General features: G+C 41.9%; 1 protein-coding gene across 1 annotated transcript in view; it reads left to right on the top strand.

The window, feature by feature from the left end:
- Positions 1-324: 324 nt before the first annotated feature.
- Positions 325-19,485, top strand: part of LOC148020215 (uncharacterized) — a 47,520-nt gene continuing 28,359 nt past the window's right edge. The window contains exons 1-9 of the mRNA XM_087700530.1: positions 325-1,987; positions 3,030-3,500; positions 3,667-3,968; positions 4,051-4,809; positions 4,914-5,192; positions 5,346-5,507; positions 5,604-6,527; positions 6,626-6,841; positions 7,911-8,171. Coding sequence (XP_087556656.1) covers positions 601-1,987; positions 3,030-3,500; positions 3,667-3,968; positions 4,051-4,809; positions 4,914-5,192; positions 5,346-5,507; positions 5,604-6,527; positions 6,626-6,841; positions 7,911-8,171 — 4,761 coding nt within the window. The 5' untranslated portion in view covers positions 325-600. The remainder of the gene's footprint in view (positions 1,988-3,029; positions 3,501-3,666; positions 3,969-4,050; positions 4,810-4,913; positions 5,193-5,345; positions 5,508-5,603; positions 6,528-6,625; positions 6,842-7,910; positions 8,172-19,485) is intronic.

Raw genomic sequence — 19,485 nt, 5'->3', positions numbered from 1 at the left:
AAGGTCAAGGGTTCCATTCTCACGGGTAAAGGCATATTGTAGAAAGCGATTATGATTCCACTTGTTCAGTTAAGAAGATGGACTCTATACGGGGATTACATGCTAAGTTGGTAATAGAAGATTTAGGTGCCCCTTAATTATAAATATTGATATTGATGTGAATCTTGTATTTTTTTATTTGTTTGTTTGTTTTTTGAGTGGTGAAGAATAACATTGGCTTTTTTCCCCCCTTTGTGTGGGAGAATTGGGAGAGCCTAGAGGGGAGGGGAGGGGAGAATGAATTAAGGGGGACTTGGGAGTGCATGCTGCAATGAATTTCCCCCACCTATATAAACTGTCACACAACACAGACAGAGAAACGCTCGTATGTGCGATTGCAATACAATACTGCAACAACAAACAACTAACAATACGAGCCTGCCTTCCTCTGCCTCGCCTCGGAACAGGTCGCCCCCTTCCCCCATCGCCATCATCCGGATGATGCAGGCAGCCATCCCCCATACCCTGTCTTCATTGATTGATTGATAAAACCCCCACAGCCACCCGCCCTCCCTCCCTTCCTCCCCTGCGCCTGCCGCCATATCCCACACCTTGGTCGCCATGAAGCGGGCCCCCCCTCCCCCCACAGGAACCCCCCAGCAAGCTGAACAACCTGCCCAGCCCGCCACCTCCTCCACCCCCACCTCTGCCCCCGAAACTGCCCTCGCCCTCGGTCTCCCCCCCCGCCCGGCTGAGAAAGGCGTCAGCCCCTCCCCTGTGCACATTGGCAGTATCGCCCGTGGCAGCGGTGGCAGCAGCAGCAGCAGTGCTGCTGCTGACCACACTGATGAGCCCCGTGACGGTGGCCAGGAATCGGTCGTTGTCGAGCGCAGAGGCGATCATGGTGCTGTCTGCAAGTGGACTATATTCCAATTCACTCGGGTGAAAGCGCGTGCATTGTGGAGTCGATATTTTGAAGTTGGGGGTTTCGACTGTAGGTTGCTGGTCTATCCCAAAGGAGACTCCCAAGCACTCCCAGGGTATCTGTCCATTTATCTTCAAGTAATGGATCCTCGGGGTTCTTCATCCTCGAAATGGGACTGCTTTGCTAGCTATAAGTTATGTGTAGTTAATCAAAGGGATGAGAGCAAATCTATACAGCGTGATTCTTGGCATCGATTCTCAGCTAAGAAGAAGTCCCATGGATGGTGTGACTTCACACCATCTGCCACTGTCGCGGATCCAAAAGCTGGATTCCTTGTGAATGACGCTGTTTTGATCACCGCAGAGATATTGGTGCTACATGAATCGGTGTCATTCTCAAGAGAGAACGAGTTGCAATCCACAGTGGGTCCGATGCCTGAAGTTCTGAGTGGGAAATTCACCTGGAAAGTACATAATTTCACGCTTTTTAAAGAGATGATCAAAACACAAAAGATCATGAGTCCGGTATTTCCAGCAGGAGAATGCAACCTTCGTCTCAGTGTATATCAATCTTCTGTCAGTGGCATAGAGTATCTTTCCATGTGCTTGGAAAGTAAAGATACAGAAAAATCAGTGTCTGTAGAAAGGAGTTGTTGGTGTCTCTTTCGGATGTCCGTTTTCAATCAAAAGCCAGGGGTTAGCCACATGCACAGAGATTCATACGGTAGATTTGCCGGAGACAATAGGAGTGGAGACAACACTAGTCTTGGCTGGAATGATTATATGAAAATGGCTGATTTTGTTGCACCTGATATGGGATATCTTGTTGATGATGCTGCCATTTTTAGTGCATCATTTCATGTTATCAAGGAAGCCAGCACTTTCCCAAAAAGTTCAGGAACCATCACTTCAAGGGCAGGAACAAAGAAATCAGATGGCCATCAGGGAAAGTTTATTTGGAAGATTGAAAACTTTACAAAGCTTAAGGATCTTCTCAAGAAACGGAAGATCACTGGTCTATGCATCAAGAGTAGGCGGTTTCAAGTAGGCAACCGAGATTGCAGGCTGATTGTTTATCCAAGAGGTATGCTCTACATTGGGAAGTACCTAGGTGCTAAAGATAATGACACTGGTCTCTCCAAAGTCTCCCAAAACAGATCATAGACTGCACATTAAAAAACAAATCGTACACTATACTTGTTGGCAAGTCGGATTTGTATGTTCCTTAAAAATCCCCTTGATATTTGGATGGTGGTACAATTCTATTTGCAATTATCTGCACAGTTTGGATCACCTAATGTAGAGAACATGGTCACTAAGTTACTGTTAGCAGGGGCAATGTACTGTCTGGTCCTCTTTCTTATGGTATGCACAGTGAGACTACATTGTACTAGTTGATCAGTGCGTCTTGCATTTGTATGCACAGCCACAAAGATAGGTTTATTTTTGGTTCAGGTACCTGCACTTTGTTGCTGGACACAACTTGGCAGATACGTTGTCAAGGACCCCCCCTCATTGTCCCACATATCAGTAGAATACCATAAGTGTTTTTACATAGCAGGTGGATACTCTTACTTTGGTGCTTATTTCTGTGTTGGTTTACACCAGTCATTTGTTTTGTGTCTGGTTATTCACAAGTGACGAATGCTTGCTGTGTGTGTGTTTGTCTCCTCTGTGGTGTGTGAGACCCTCCTTTCCATTATCCCTTCCTTTCCTGCTCCCCTGTGCATGCCACCCTTCCACACCCCCCCCCCCCCCCCCCCCCGCGCGCCTCTGGCCATTGCCCCGGAACACACACATGCTTAAAAAGTGCCACTGTTCCCCCGCAACACACACACAAACACACACGCACGCACGCACGCACAAAAAGTTGCCTTTGGTTGTAGATATTCACATTAAGATGAGTCTTACTCCACTGTCGTTGTTGGCGCTACATTGGGAATTTTTTGAATGCTAAGGTTTTCAACATCAAATTGTTATTATAGGATTTTAGATGATTGTTGAAGGTGCCTTCCTATGCCTTTGACAGTGCATTGCGGTGCATACACATTGCAAAGGTTCATTTGGCATCCCTAAATATATGGGAATCAACTTACACAAGGTGTTTCTTTGTTTTCTCTCCTCAGGACAGTCGCAACCACCATGCCACCTTTCTATGTTTTTAGAGGTTACAGATCCTCGAAATCCATCTGCTGATTGGAGTTGCTTTGTCAGCCATCGATTGTCAGTTGTCAATCAGCGTTTAGATGATCGGTCAGTAACTAAAGAATCTCAGAATAGATATTCGAAGGCTGCCAAGGATTGGGGTTGGCGGGAATTTGTCACATTGACGAGCCTCTTCGATCAAGACTCTGGTTTTCTTGTACAGGATACTGTTGTATTTTCTGCTGAGGTGCTAATCTTGAAGGAAACTTCTACCATGCAAGAGCTTGCAGACTCTGACGAAGCCTCAACATCTGGCTCTGAAAGTATCAGGATCATGCACAGGGGTACATTCACTTGGAGGGTTGAGAATTTTCTCGCATTTAAAGAGATCATGGAAACTCGAAAGATTTTTAGCAAGTTTTTCCAGGCCGGTGGTTGTGAGTTACGAATTGGTAGGTTTCATCTCTTAAGATGTTGGCCCTCTTAGATTGTATGTTACATCCTTGTGCCTTAAAATGGTTATTGTCACTCATTCTTTAGCCTATGTGCTTCAGTTGCTGCTCTCCTTGTTGGTTTATCAGATTGTTGACTGTAAGTTGATGGCTGTGTCTTTTTTAGGTGTTTATGAATCCTTTGATACCTTGTGCATATACTTGGAGAGTGATCAGTCAGTTGGAGCAGATCCAGATAGAAATTTTTGGGTTCGCTACCGAATGGCTGTGGTAAATCAAAAGCATCCAGATAGAACAGTTTGGAAGGAGTCATCTATATGCACCAAAACCTGGAACAATTCAGTCTTACAGTTTATGAAAGTGTCCGAGATGGTGGAGCCAGATGCAGGTTTCCTTCTGCGTGACACTGTTGTATTCTCTTGTGAGATTCTGGACTGTTGTCCTTGGTTCGAGTTCTCTGATCTTGAGGTAAGGATAATGTCTGTTTGCAGCTTGCTTTCTACATTACAGCGGGATATATTGAGTTGGTTTATGGCATGTCTCTTCATAGGTAATGATATCTGATGATGAGCAAGATGCAATCTCAACAGACCCTGATGAATTGTTGGATTCTGATGATAGTGATGGTATTAGTGGGGATGAGGAAGATATTTTTAGAAGCCTGCTTGCCAGAGCTGGTTTTCATTTGAGCTACGGTGACAACCCATCATTGCTTCTTGATCCTTCACAGCTTCAGGTCACTCTCAGAGAGAAGCTGTTGATGGATGCTGGTGCTATAGCAGCTTTTCTCACTGGTCTGCGGGTCTATCTTGATGACCCAGTCAAAGTGAAGCGGTTGCTTCTGCCCACAAAGTTGTCATCCTCAACTTCTAATGGAATGAAAAAAGGTACTGTCAAGGGGGAGGCTACATCTCCCAGCTTAATGAATCTATTGATGGGTGTTAAGGTTCTTCAACAAGCCATTGTGGACCTGCTCCTCGATATCATGGTTGAATGCTGCCAGCCACCAAGTGGAAATGAATTTGTTGAAGCAAAGTCACAGTTTATACAGCCAGAGATTAGTCAGCCCAGTGCAAGGATTCCCTTTGATTGGAGGGGTTTTGGGTCTCCTGCACCAGATCCTTGCATGCAGGAATCTATCGTCCAGAGATTAGATACTGACTTTGAAGCCATGATGACATCCCAAGCAGTACAAAGCAGCGAGTCATTTGCTGTGCCACTACATGCCACAAAAGTGTCAGTTGTATCGACTGGCTATTCTTCAGACTCTAACCAGTTCCCGGTAAACAGTTTGGGCCCTACTCAGAAGGTAATTGACGTTATAGATTATGTTCATTTGACTGATTCAACTACTCTGTTTTTAGTGCTCTCTATATAGTAAAATAAGACGTCTATTTTCACATGTGATAATAGCCAAGGTGGCCAGAGCAATCCAATGAACTTCTGGGTTTGATAGTCAACTCACTTAGGGCACTTGATGGGGCTGTTCCCCAAGGCTGTCCGGAGCCTCGAAGAAGGCCACAGTCTGCACAGAAGATTGCTTTGGTGTTGGAAAAGGCTCCTAAACATTTACAGCCTGATCTGATCTCTTTGGTACCAAAGCTTGTTGATGTGTCAGAACATCACTTGGCGGCACATGCTCTTCTTGAACGCCTTGAAAAACCTGATGCTGAGCCTTCTTTACAGTTGCCAGTACGTTTTTTTCCCACTTCCCTTCAACTCAGAATATATTGCTTTACTTCAGCTCGTTTACATTATGCTTCCATGATACTTAACTCTATATGGTATAGTTGTGCTCTTGTTGTTTTCTGATCATTGGCAACTTCTTGTGTGCTGGCATTGCAGGTATTGGGAGCTCTTAGCCAGTTGGACATTGGCAAAGATATTTGGGAGATGGTCTTTAATCAAGCTTTGAAGGCTCTCCCTGATTCTAATGATGAGCCTCTAGCCTCGGTGATGGGTTTTACTTTCAAAGCTGCATCACAGTGCGAGAGATTACCACAGGGTGTAAGGATTTCCATTTCCTTTTTTTCTGTGTCTTTCAAATGAAGCATATGTTCTGCCTGGCTTGTTCCAACTCGATCTAATCTAATGAATTTGCAGGTTAAGGCTGTCAGAGAAAGGCTTAAACAGCTAGGACCCGCTGTCTCACCTTGTGTACTTGATGTTGTTCGAAACACTGCTTGTACTAAAATGGAAGTTGCAAAGGCATTGCTACAAGACATTGACACAGATTGTCAGTGCAGTGAGGCCGATATAACTTTGCCATCATCAAACATTGCATTTGAGGATCGTAATGGCGGTGCTGCAGTTGAACAGCTACATTTAGCTGCTGCCTGTTGGCGTGTGGCTGATGTTGATATACTTGTTGAAATGTTGAACATAACACTGCTTAGAGTAGAAGCTAAACAAGTATTTGAGAGAGCTATAGCTAGGGGTGCATTCGGTGAGCATTCAGTAGTTATGGTTCTTGAAAGACGACATTCTCAACGACTAATCATGGATTCACGATGCAATCCACCTGGCCTGCAGAGCTCCGACTCATTATCACAAACAAGCTTTCCAAACTTGGAAAATGATGATGATTTTCCTGCTGTGCTGGGTCTAGCAGAAACTTTGGCTCTTTCAAGGGATGTCAGAGTACGTGAATTTGTCAGTACATTATATGCTGTAATGTTCAAAGTTTATGGCAATGAAGGCTATCGTGAACGAATGCTACGGGGGCTAGTAGAGCGAGCAACTACAAATCTATATGGTTCTCCAGAGGCTGAGCTAGGGATGGATATTCTTACTTTTTTGGTTAGAGAAGAAGAGGGTACTGCTAGGCCTGTCTTATGCATGATGCGTGAAATAACTGAACTAGCAAATGCGGATCGTACTACATTATATCAGCAGCTTCGTGCAAGTGAGGAAGCAATCTCACAAGCACATACTGAAAGGCAAGCAGAGATAAATAATGTGATGAAAGAGAAAAATGTGTTGTCTCAAAAGCTTGTGGAGACTGAGGCAATTGTGTCACGATTGAAGGTGATTGTTTTTTTCTTTCTGGTTGGGTGGAGTTTTAGTTGCCTTTTTGTCTACTGGTACCAAGGATACCTCAGGTGCCTAATAATTTCTAATCACAGAGCGAAACAAAAGCGGAGGTGGATAAACTGTCTCGGGAGAAAAAAGATTTTGCAGAACGGCTTCGTGAGACAGAGAATCAGTTGGATTGGATGCGATCAGAACATGAGGATGAGGCAGCAAGAATTGCAACCGAAAAAAGGGCTCTTCAGGACCGTTTGCGAGAAGCAGAAACCCAGATTTCTCAATTGAAGTCTCGCAAACGAGATGAGCTGAAGGTATTCGCTTTCTATGTGCTTGTCCAACCTTGGGATCTGATCAGTATCAATCCAGTTACTCAGTTTCTATTACTGAGGTTACACATTGTGTCATGTCAATGTTATCACAAGGATTCTTGATGGCTCAATATGTTGCTAGAACTAGGATAACCACATCAGCTTTCTTCCATTAATAGTTGTTCCACTTGAATTATTTGTAAGCATATTAGGGTTTACTCAACTCATTATATGTGTCAATAACTGTCTTAATTATTTTTAGGGTTTGTTTGGTTAATGTTTAAGTATTCAACTGCTGTTTTGTCATGTGATTTCAACATTGCACGTTAGTTTTGCAGTTTTAGTAAAGGTAGCTTTAACACTATCACAACGCTCTTGAGAAAAGAAGATCTTCTGATGCTATTGTTTGTTTGCTTGCAAGATTAAAAGGTTGCCTCTCTTTGACTAGATGTTATTGCTTTCACTAGAAATATAATGAAATGGTTGAATCAAATTGTTGGCTGAACATTCCTTACATCCATTGATCTTAAGTTCACACAGGCTATGCTGTGCAGTCCATTACTCACAACCATTTGGAAAGATAAAGTTCAGATCATGCAATGGGTTTCATAACCAAGCTGTCATCCTACAAGACTTTTTAGTTTGAGGACTTTATCACAAACTCTTTCTTCATGAAAGTTAACTTGCCTAGGGCAGCCCTAGGCTTTTGTAGAAAGTCTAAGCTCAAACAAATGGCTAAATAGGTGTAGCTGAAAACTCCTGAAGATTCAGAGCCCCATCACTTGCAGTTTTAGGTACTTATGGCCACAATTTGATATACTCATGATCTAGGGTTCATTTAGTTGTGATGACACCTTTCTCCCTGCATGTGTTGAAGCTAAGGAGAAGTTCAAAAGACTTCATCACACAGAGACAATTTAACATTGGAGAAGTTGTGAAGCATTTTGACATAACAATATGCATATGTTTGTGATTAGGTGAGCATTGCAAATAATATCTACTTTTGAGCGCGTGCATTTCTAAGCTTCTTTGTTTGCTGGTTAATCTGGGTTTTTGGTTTTGCTTTTGGTAGAGAGTGATGAAGGAGAAGAATGCACTGGCTGAAAGGCTGAAAAGTGCAGAGGCAGCACGGAAAAGGTTTGATGAAGAGCTCAAGCGGTTTGCAACTGAAACTGTAACACGTGAAGAGGTGAGGCAGTCACTAGAAGATGAAGTTCGACGATTGACCCAAACAGTTGGGCAGACGGAGGGGGGGCTTCGAGAGAAAGAGGAGCAGGTCATGCGATGTGAAGCATACATTGATGGAATGGAGGCCAAGCTCCAGGCTTGCCAGGTTAGTTGCTTCAAAAGTTTCAAGGAAGCTTGTAATGTTTGCTGAGCAGTTGATATTAGAAAGTACATTTTGGGATGGCATTTTGCTATGCATTATGAATATAATGATACTACTTACATGCATAATATGTATGTGTGCATTGTACACACCATTTATAGTTGCTTCAAAAGTTTCAAGGAAGCTTGTAATGTTTGCTGAGCAGTTGATATTAGAAAGTACATTTTGGGATGGCATTTTGCTATGCATTATGAATATAATGATACTACTTACATGCATAATATGTATGTGTGCATCGTACACACCATTTACGTATATTTGCATGTCTACATACATTTTTGATTGTATGTTTGCATTCACGTGTAATAAATACATGCTTGTATGCATGAGAGAACAATAGTGTGTCCAAATTTCTATAAACAATGATGACGTCTATGAGGACAATGGTGACTTTTCCTATTAACAGAATGGAAAGATAATGAAAACCACTAAATTGTGTTTGAAAGGACTGCATGTGTAAAGCTCTATGGTAGGACAGGTGCAGTTGTAAGTACATCTCGAGTTACAATGTATCATTTGTTATATGATAGTGAGATATTCTGAAATCCACCATTGCATGGTTGAGTCTGAAGGTACATTTCACAAATATAATGTGTTGGGTTCATGTACTCGGTGAATTGCTGCACATTTCCTTAATATAAGCTAGAGTTGTTGAGCCTTATGCTACTAGAGTAAGCAAAATTTGAAGGAGTGTTTGATTTAAACTGCTGACAATTGATAGCCACTACATGACGACTCGGCATCTTAAGTGTATGGATTGGAAATGTTTATTAAAGATTTACATGTATGAAGATTTTTTCCATTCTCATTCAAGTCCAAGTTGATTCAAATCAACGCACTTGAGTGATTGTTAATGAATTTTATTATAAAAAGGTGAGGCCATTGGATTCAATGCCAATCTTTCTTGTGCCAAGTTGAAAACTTGATCATATACTTGGAAGTAAATTATGAATGAGATCGTCCTTGTAGATTATGACATGCTTAGGCTCTAGAATCTAGATATGCTCCTTTATACTTTGATAAGGGTTATGACATATTTATCACTATGAAATAAACTTAATTACTCACATACAATGTTTTGAAAAAAAGAATAAGCATAGTAAAGATGAAAGTACAAAGCATGAAGGGAATCAAATGCAAACTTTTTTAGCCCTATGTCATGAGGATATGTATTTTTGAAACTTCACTTAACATGTGGATTAATTTTTAATCACATTGTTAAGTAAATGCTGCACATGTGAGATATAACTGGGGTTAGAGTAAATTTATGAGCTCGGAACCTGAGTGACAAGGGTTATGACATATTTATCACTATGAAATAAACTTAATTGCTCACATACAATGTTTTGAAAAAAAGGATGAGCATAGTAAAGATGAAAGTACAAAGCATCATAGAAGAAGGGAATCAAATGCAAACTTTTTTAGCCCTATGTCATGAGGACATGTATTTTTGAAACCTCACTTAACATGTGGATTAATTTTTAATCACATTGTTAAGTAAATGTTGCACATGTGAGGTATAACTGGGGTTAGAGTAAATTTATGAGCTCAGAACCCGAGAAAATCACAGGATGTCAAAGACAAAAGTTGCTATAAGTTATGTTGCACAGTCACTTGGTGGTATTTAGTGCCAGTCTTTGGCCTAGGTCATTCATTTGGCCATAAGTGTCAATTGGTGACACTAGAGGAGTGATGTTTAATGGTACTTAACACCAATTTGATGGTCAAAGATGGCGTAGAGACACTCGGGAATGGAAGCTGCCTATCCAATTTAATTATTGACCAGTCAGATTATTTTTCAGGGCATTGAAATAATTATTAGATTAATTTTCAGTATTTAAAGATTGAAAATTAATATTTAATTATGGATAATGTTGGAAAACCATTTGGGAAAGCAGCCACTTGTAAAAAATGCCCATGCAAGACTGAAAAATGTCTTTAGAGGCTAGAGAGAGGCATTTTAGTGGATTCAGCCTATAAGAGAGAGGGAGAAGATGTTGCTGGTCTGATTTGCAGCCATTGGAGGACTTTTTGAGGCAGCGAGGGGCAGGAGAAGACCAATCAACAGCAGGTGATAGCATCTATAGGTTTTTGAGACATGCAACAACAGTAAATGACAGATTTTCTTCTGTTCTTTGCGAAGAAAGTCTGAATTTTCTCTCTCCTTAGCATTCTCTCCCATCTCCCAGCCTTTCTATAGTCTTGCTATGAAGATCACAGCTTTGAGATCACCAGAGGCTGAGAAATTTCAGATTTCTTTGCTATAAACCCTAATTTGCAGCAGAAATTAGGGTTTAGCAGTAACCTCGGGAAGCATGCCAGAAAATGGAAGCTTCAAGACTTAGATTCAATAGGGCTGAAGCTCTTTTTAGTCAAATTCAAGTGGAGGGATCAGCAAATCAATGAATTTGGGGCATTTTCCATTCTCATCAAAGCTGGTGAAGGCCAATGGGCTGCTTGAATCAAGGGGGGCAAATCAGATTGAAGACTTGTTGGTCATTTTGGACAGCAAGCAAAGCTGGAATATCGAAAGGGATTGGGAGAATCCCATTGTACATCAACTTTTCCTTCAATTAAGTTAAATAAATACCGAAAGGGGCGCCAGTTTTGGGGCCAACAGGGTGTCCAATGTCCAAGATTACATGGTGAAGTGTGCATTTCAGTTTTGTGAATTTGTTAATTGCTGTAAATAGTGCTTAATCATGTTATTTACCACCTTATTTGAGGAGGAAGGCTAGTTACCCTCTATGCAAGAAGCCAGGGCTTAAGGCATATCACATGTGAGCAACCAAGAGACTATGTGGATATATGAGTATTCTAGTTGCTCTTGGGCAAGGTAAGCCTCTTGGATCAGTAGCCTTGTGTTTTAGGTGCTTAGTTGGAGTTGAACACTTTTAGGGTTCCTTTAGGGTTTTGATCTAATATTGCCTATGTATGGAGGTTAAATTGCAGCATAGGAAGGCACAAGATCATAATGGCATGGTCGGGAAACATTTAATAGATGCATGTGAGGCTCTTGCTCCCTTGTTGAGTGACATTTTTGATTGAGTTGTGTGTGATGGCTTTTTGGCGAGCATACCATTGTACCACTCTTTAAGAGTGGGGATCCTATCATCTATGGCACTAGAGAAATGTAGCACGATCATTATTGTTCACTACCCGACCAAGATATATGGCTGCATTTTAGAGCATGGGCTTAGCATGGTTGGTGAGACATGGAAAAAAAGCATGGGGATAGTTAGGCTTTAGGAGGGGGGTGTTGAGTTAAAAAATGCATGATCAGCTCTTTATTACAGCCCCAAAATTCAAATTACCAAACTTTCATAAAAAAGAAATGCGTTCCTAGAGAATATGTGTCCCATATGCTAAACCCTAATTTGGGACGATCCATTGATCTATAAATAGACAAGCTGCCTACCACTCAGTTCCCATCCTTGTTTTGTGGATTGTTGGTACTTGTCCTTTACTGTTCACACCCCTTCCCGGTGGATATCTCAATTTGAGGTGGTTGTCCATCAGCTGGTGCTTGCATCAAGCCCCCCTCCATCAGTTGGCAGCTGTTTTTAGCCCTTTAGGCCTGCCTTCACCGATTTGCAGCCATCGGGTGATAGCCTCTAGCTATCGTTTACTGCCTCGGAGTCACCAGATTGCTGCATTTACTGCTGACCAGACATTTGCAGCTTGCATTTTTAGTCCAAAAGCTATTGCTAGTCTGCCATGTCATCATTTCTGCTGTATTTTGTTGTTTTTACAGCAGTCGCTTGCATCCTACTGGTAGTTTCCAGCTTGCTGCCTTTGTTCGAGCTGTCCAAATTGTGTTTGGCACTGATCCAAGCTCTCCAGATCTGCATTTGCTGTTATATGCATTTGGAGATTGTCTACTGCGTTTTGGAATCCGTCAGATTATGTAAACATACTCTACCTTATACTCTCTACCCTGGTCTTAGAGACACAGGAGTTCAAGGTTCAATGTTCACCTTGCATAGTGTGTTTGCTGCATTGAGTATTATATTCATTCATATCATTCATTTATCTTCAATGTTAATTGCTTTTGACTTACCTCGATCCTATTGAGTTTTTTTATTAGTGTGTGCTTTATCTTATGGTCGTGTTTGTTATCTATAGATGAGTATTGTTTACATGGTATCAGAGCGAGGTACTCTTTGAAAAAAACCTATTCTTGATTAGAAAGCTTATGATAAAAAACAAAAACTGTCAAAGAGAAGATGACTTTTGAAGACTTACACACCACTTCTATACATCTTATGTCTAGAACTGAGTAGGAGTGGGCTTCATAAGCTTGCTTGACGAGGTTTTGACATTGGTGGAGAGACTTTTAACTATCATGGAGTGTACAGACCCTTTGAGATTTCATGTGCTGAGTGCAACATGATTCTCATGCATTGAGCTTAGAAAGCCATTGAAGGTAAACATGATCTTTTTCCTTTAATTTGAAGATGTTGCAAGATTGTCAAAGCCTTTATTAGGGATGGGGCTCTCTATTGAAGAAAGAGATTTGGAGTATGTTCTATTCTTCCAACCTAATATATGCACTTTGGTGCAAGGTACACAAGTTGCTACTTGTAACCCTTTTTTCTACATCCGTGCAAGATTCTGGAATAGGTTATAAGGAAGATAGTTTTCAGCTTGTTGACTATGGAATAAGTCTCAAAGAGGATTGATTTTTGTATGTAAACACAATAAGAGATGTGTACTAAAAAAATTAGTGAGCCCTTATGTAAGTTTTCTTTCTCGATCTTTTCTTTCAAGTTTTATTCCTCAAGATCAATCGAAAGTTGGCACATTATCTTTTTCTTCATTTCCATCATCATCCGCATTTCAAAATTTTCCATTAAATTCTCAAAATCAATTTGATGGATTTATTTCCTTCACAACTTTACGACAATTTCAAATCCACCCACCCCACCCTTTTCTTTTGTTGCATCAACATCTACATTTACACCATTTTTACATCTTTATTCATCATTCCACTTCTCCAATTGCACACCACACTCAGGAAATCTTGAAACATAGGCACATCCTATCCCCTTAGGTCTTAGCTATTGCATATCCAGGTGGTGATGTGTTGGTGTGGTGGAGGCTTATCTTCTAACCCAACCTTCCACAGGGATCTATATGCAAGAGTATCCCACCCATGTTGTGAAGTCCTACTCTATTCTTCCATCTCTGAAGTGGCCTGACAGTTTCCCAAGATGACAATATCTAGTGGGCCATCCGATAGCTTTTTTGACATGTGGACCATTCACAAATCAGTCACCTCCTATAGGGCACACATCTAGAGTTACCATGCAGGTACTTTGATGCCTATATCACACCTAGTTATCCTCCTTTTTATCCATGTCATCTTACATCTCTCCTAAAGATTATCTTGTTTGTTCGAGGGTCGAATAGATGACAGGCTTTTGCTTCGGAGAAGCATCCTATAAAGATTAGGAGATCAGATCAAGGATTGGTCTTGCCTATCTTATCATTAGGGGTATGCATGTAGGCATGACTCCCAAAGACTCTAAAGGGGGAAACTATAGGTTAAGAGCCAAAAAATTGCCTCATACAGAGTTCTCTGAGGAACAACCACAGTCGCACAACGGTTGAGGATGTACATTGAAGTGTTAATAGCCTCAACCCAAAGGCACTTAAGGAGGTTTGTTGTGAATAGTATAGAGTGTGCTATGTTCATGTTGGTCCGGTTCCTACACTCTATGGCTCCATTTTGTGAAAGGAGAGTTAATAGAGGTAAGCTTGTGTGAAATGCCATGCGCTTGTAAAAACTTTGAAAATTTGTGGAAGGTACACAATGACGAGTTTGGCTATGTATTAGCACAATGATGAGTTTGGCTATGTATTAGTAGCACCCAAGCAAAGAAATATGTAGAGGCATTGGACTTATGCTTGAGAAAGTGCACTGATACGTATCTAGAATGATCATCCACAATCAAAAAGTACAGTGTGCTGTCCAAGGCAGTGGTTGATGTCAACCCAAAAAGATCAACGTGAATCAATCAAGAGGCACCTCAACTCTATATGAAGACTATTGAGAGCATGGGGTATAGTGCTGACGAGCTTGATAAATATCCCATAATAGTACCAGGCGCGGAAGGCTATCAACCGTTATCGATGCAACAACTCATAAAAGAGTCATATCCAAGATGTCCTAAGCAAAAATGCCAAAGATGCTTAGTGCTGCTTGTAGGCTCTCGTGCAATGGCTAATACTTGGAAGTGGTGGAACTTAGAGCCCTTGGTTGTCGTCTTGGAAAGAAACTGTCATGTGGTATAGGCCACTAGGATGCGCCTCATCGAGAGTAATCACTAAACCAATTTGAGAGTCATGGACCTTGACTATGGTCGCTGTGAAGAAGATTGCTCGACCCAGTTGACAAAGCTGCTAAACAAGTAACAAGTTCACCCCAGGTTGGGGAACATTGTATACATCATCCTATGTGTATATATGTATATATGTATCTATATATGTATATATATACATGTGTACTTATGTATGTATGTATCTATATATGTATATGTATGCATGTGTATATGTATCTATATATGTATATATATATATGTATATATGTGTATATGTATATATGTATATGTATGTACGTGTATACGTATATATATATTTATGCATATGTATATGTATGTGTGTGTGTGGAAGAGATAGAGAGAGGAAGAGAGAGAGTTATATTAATGTCTACAAAAGGCCAACTCAGCCTATGAGACCAAAATGTTATAATTGAAAAGTCCGGAATTTTCCATGTTTCAAAATAGTAAGCTCGAGACATCTCTAATTCGAGAAATTCATAACCCTAGATAGTGGTCCAAATTCCTCTTGGAACAAGCAATGGAAATGCCTTGGATCTTGTAGTACACTGGGCATCTGTATAAGTAGTGCTTCTCTGTCTTTGGCTCAAGTTGGTAAATCTTATCCTTTAGGGGAGGGAGTCTATGTTGTATCTACTTGTCTCGATTCGGAGCTAGTGTGAGGATGTACTGAGGTGTCCAATGGCGCATCGTACACCATGAGATAGGTATGTATCCATGTATCTCAGGTGGATAATAAAGCCATCGGGGGATTATGTAGAATATGCTTTTGGTAGAAAGCCATCTTCATCCCTAGATCTTGAATAGGTATCACCTATGTCGTGGATTTGTGTATTTGAATAATGTCCATCCTGATAATGCGGTTCAGCACGTCGTGACTGAGCTCCAAGTGAGGGCAATCCAAGTTGTTTTGGAGTGGTGGGAGGTGATCCATGTGTAATCCATGTAATTGTAAGCATGTCTTTGTTAGAGCATACCAACACTTAGTATCCCCCCTGTAATGCTAGCTGTCTGACGACTCTAGTGCAAGCCGAGAGTATCTCTGTCTCGGCAAGGTGTAGAGTCTATGCAAGACAGTCGCTCTTTGGAAGAGGGCCTCTACCATTGTGGGTGGTGCTCTCATCACTACTCTGATAATCTCATGTGGTGTAGAGGACTTACTTCAAATCATCCATGAAATCATCTCTACTCTCCATCTGCTCCCACCCCTTATATATCTCCTCCACTGGGTAGTGGTTGATCATGTGTGGCTCTCCTTGTGCAGTAGAGGCTCAATCCCCATATAGGGACTCCATATAGAAGTGCTGGTGTGACCAAAGTGTTGAAGAGCTAGAGCTTTGTCCGAGGCTCTTGAACTTGTATGCATATGCACTGACTCTCCATCGATCCTAGAGCCGCATAGCCTTGTGTCAATCTATTCTTTGTTGCTCTCTTAAAGGTGAATCTTGGCCTTGAAAATGAAATCCCCAAGTAAACATATCTTTGGACTACCTCCACTATCTCCTTTCCATATGTGAAATGGGGTACTGATCGCTGAATCCATTGGAAGCGTTAAATACCATAACCTTGGTTTTACCAAGGTTCACTGTGAGATCCTTGTTCTAACAGAAGGCATATAGTGCATTTGGGCTATGTTGCAGTCCTTTTGGTGTGCAAGAGATGAGGACTATGTCATTTGGCATATAGTAATATGGGTATCAAGGCTCCCTTGCCCCCAGCCAGTCCCCTTCCCTCCATATCACATCAATATAAAGGCCGAATGAAGTAGGTGAGAGTGGGCATTCTTGTTTTGCTCCAATGGTGCTGGTGATCTCCTTTGATAGCCCTCTTGGTGCTCATACTTGTCCTATAATAGATGCATACAATGCTAGTATTCTCCATCTTGTCTCCATTGGGACCTCTAGCTCTTGTAGTCTTTGTATGAGCCTAGTAGCTGGTAGTGTATCAAAGGTCTTATGCAAATTCACAAAGCAACACTATATCCTCCTCCCTTGCACCTTACTCTCCTTGATGATGGCTCGGAGTGTGAGGATATGATCAAGAGTGGAGTAGCCCCTCGTAAACCCTACCTGTTCACGTGCCCAATGTTGGTGCTTCTTTGCCCATTTTCTCAGCTCATGCTCTAGTATCGATCCATAAAGCTTGGCTAGTACATGGCCAACCATGACTGTCTTATAGTTCTGGGGTCTCTAGCTTTCAGATTGGTACTATAGTATTTGTTGACTAGCTAGGAGGGAAGCGTTTACATAGGGCCTTGTTGAATAGGTGTGCTAGAAGGGGTGCTAAGATATCTCTAGCATGTGATAGGTGCTTTGCTACTAGTCCATCATTGTCGTGGGCCCAATTGTTCTAGAGTCTATCCATAGCGTCGTGAACCCTCATTGTGCTGAAGAAGATAGATGATGTGGGTTTGTCCTTTAGTGGTCGGAACAATAGGGGCTGTCCATGTACTTGGTATAACGGGGTAGTATATGCATGCTACGTGTTTGGGGAGGTGATGTTATATGGGCTCGAGGCTCTTGAAATGCCTTCCATGCCTCCTTGCTATCCGGTCCTAAGAATAAGTGGTAAAACTCATGTTCCAATCTAGACAGAAAAACCCCATTCTTTTGCTACACTAGGTAGCGAAAGATCATGTTTGGCTATGTGTGTAGGTTCCTCATGCTTCGCCTTGCTAGAGACAAAGATGGGTTTCCTTGCACTTCTCATCATACCGGCTATTCTGTGGAGCATTCTTGCTTGGCGGGGTGGTATGGGTGCATGTGTGGGGAAAATACATGGTAGCTGAGGTGCGAAGAGCTTCGGCAAGTTGTGCTGTAAAATTCTCTAGGGCTATGTGGGGGTCCATCTCTTGCAAGCTCCAATAGAGATGATTGTCAATTTGGTGAAGTGGTATCTTGGGAATCTTGGCTGGCTGCTCATTGGAGGGATCACATCATGTCTACAATTGATGATAAACTATAGGTAGGCATGGTCAGCTACCATTGCTAGTGCATGAGGGGACACTTTGAAGCATTGTATGTTAGGATGAGGGATAAGTGCTCTTGGAGATAGTCCACTGTGCTTGCTTCTAGTCTTTGTATAGATCCTCTGGAGGGGGCTCCTCTTGTCATGAGGACATGTATTTTTGAAGCCTCACTTAACATGTGTATTAATTTTTAATCACATGGTTAAGTAAAAGTTGCACATGTGAGGTGTAACTGCGGTTAAAAGTTGCACATGTGAGGGGGCTCCTCTTGTCATGAGGACATGTATTTTTGAAGCCTCACTTAACATGTGTATTAATTTTTAATCACATGGTTAAGTAAACATTGCACATGTGAGGTGTAACTGCTGTTAAAATCGCGAGATGTCAAAGGCAAAAGTTGCTATAAGTTATGCTGTACAGGTACTTGGTGGTATTTGGTGCCAGTTATTAGCCTAGGTCATTTATTTGGCCATAAGTGTTAGTTGGTGACACTAGAGAAGTAGCGTTTAATGGTACCTAACGCCAATCTGATGGTCAAAGATGGCATAGAGACACTCGCGAATGAAAGTTGCCTAGCCAATTTAATTATTGACCAATCACATTATTTTTTAGGGTACCAAAATAATTATTAGATTAATTTTCAATATTTAAAGATTGAAAATTTTTGGTGGCCTTTTGACTTCACTTGTGATTATTGGGACTTTCTTAGGTTGGCTTGAAGGCCTAGTGTAAATACTTCCATTTAATTTAGAGAGAGAGAGAGAGAGAGAGAGAGAGAGAGAGAGAGAGAGAGAGAGATTTATTAATGACTACAAGAGGCTAACATGACCTATGAGACCATTAGTTACAATATAAAAAGAAATTAGATGGCAGTATGAGGTTATACATCATCTCAAAAAATTCCTCATTGATCGTTGAAGCATATTCTCAATCTTTTCCCATGTAGAGAAGAACGTGGGTGTTATGGCTTTGGCTCGAGCAATGATTTGTTGTATCCTCTTGTGCATATGTTGTGGAGGACGCTTAGATTGGCTAAGCTGAACCACTCGATTGATTTGTGTCGCTCAGGTAGATATAAGTTGGACATGGCTACTGTTGGGGTATGGAGCTCGTGTGACCAATACACACTGACGGATGGAACTCCATTTGGATTTTGGGGAGGGACATGCCAGAGCTCATCGGGCCACAAAGATCTGTAGATACTGTTAGAGATCATAGCCTGTTTGGAGGGCAGGCAGCTGCACAGTCGGACCAGCAGGGCAGCTGCACAGTCGGACTGTGCAGTCGGACTGCCACGTGGCAGTCCGACTGTCTGCAGCCGACTTATTCAGGCTGCGCCCTATTTTCTGGCGCCCCAGTTCATGGCAGTTTTCGACTATTTATAGTCGACGTTTCCAGCAATCTGGCCACTCCTCTTTGTCGCAGATTACAGCCCAGTGCCGTGCAGATTTCTGTCTCTGTTCACAGATTTCAGACAGCAGACAGTGCAGACTGCAGCAGACTTCGAGGTGGACAGCAGGTCGCATCGTCGAGGTGGAGACACGCAGTCCAGCGCACTGCGCCCGTGTATATCTTTGTATTCAGCATTCTATATACAGCAGATCTTCATCGTCCACTGTCTCTTTCTCTCCCTTCTCTCTCTGCGTTCTCTCTCTCTTAGTCCTACGCTTCCGCACCGCTGCACTCTGACATGGTATCAGAGCAGTGTTTGAGGGTTGACTGAGCGCAGAATCAACTTGAAGAGGAGTTTCCATCGCGACACAAATTTGCATTTTTTGCGTTTAAGGGCAGACAGGAGGGCTGCGCCTTGGAACAAGGCTGAAACGAGTGTGGGCGCACAGGAAAGGAGTACAGGTGGTGGATTTGCTGCTGTTTACTGCTGTTTGACGCGGAGGAAGTTTGAGTTTTCAACCTAAAAGTGCAGGTTTTGCTTTTTCATCGCCTCCGG

This window comes from Lygodium microphyllum, chromosome 19 (genome assembly GCF_053477565.2).
Source record: "Lygodium microphyllum isolate KBCC chromosome 19, Lygodium_microphyllum_v1.1.10, whole genome shotgun sequence".
NCBI classification, from domain to species: Eukaryota; Viridiplantae; Streptophyta; class Polypodiopsida; order Schizaeales; family Lygodiaceae; genus Lygodium; species Lygodium microphyllum.
The sequence above is the reverse complement of the archived record's forward strand: the minus strand, read 5'-3'. Positions and strand labels throughout refer to the sequence as shown.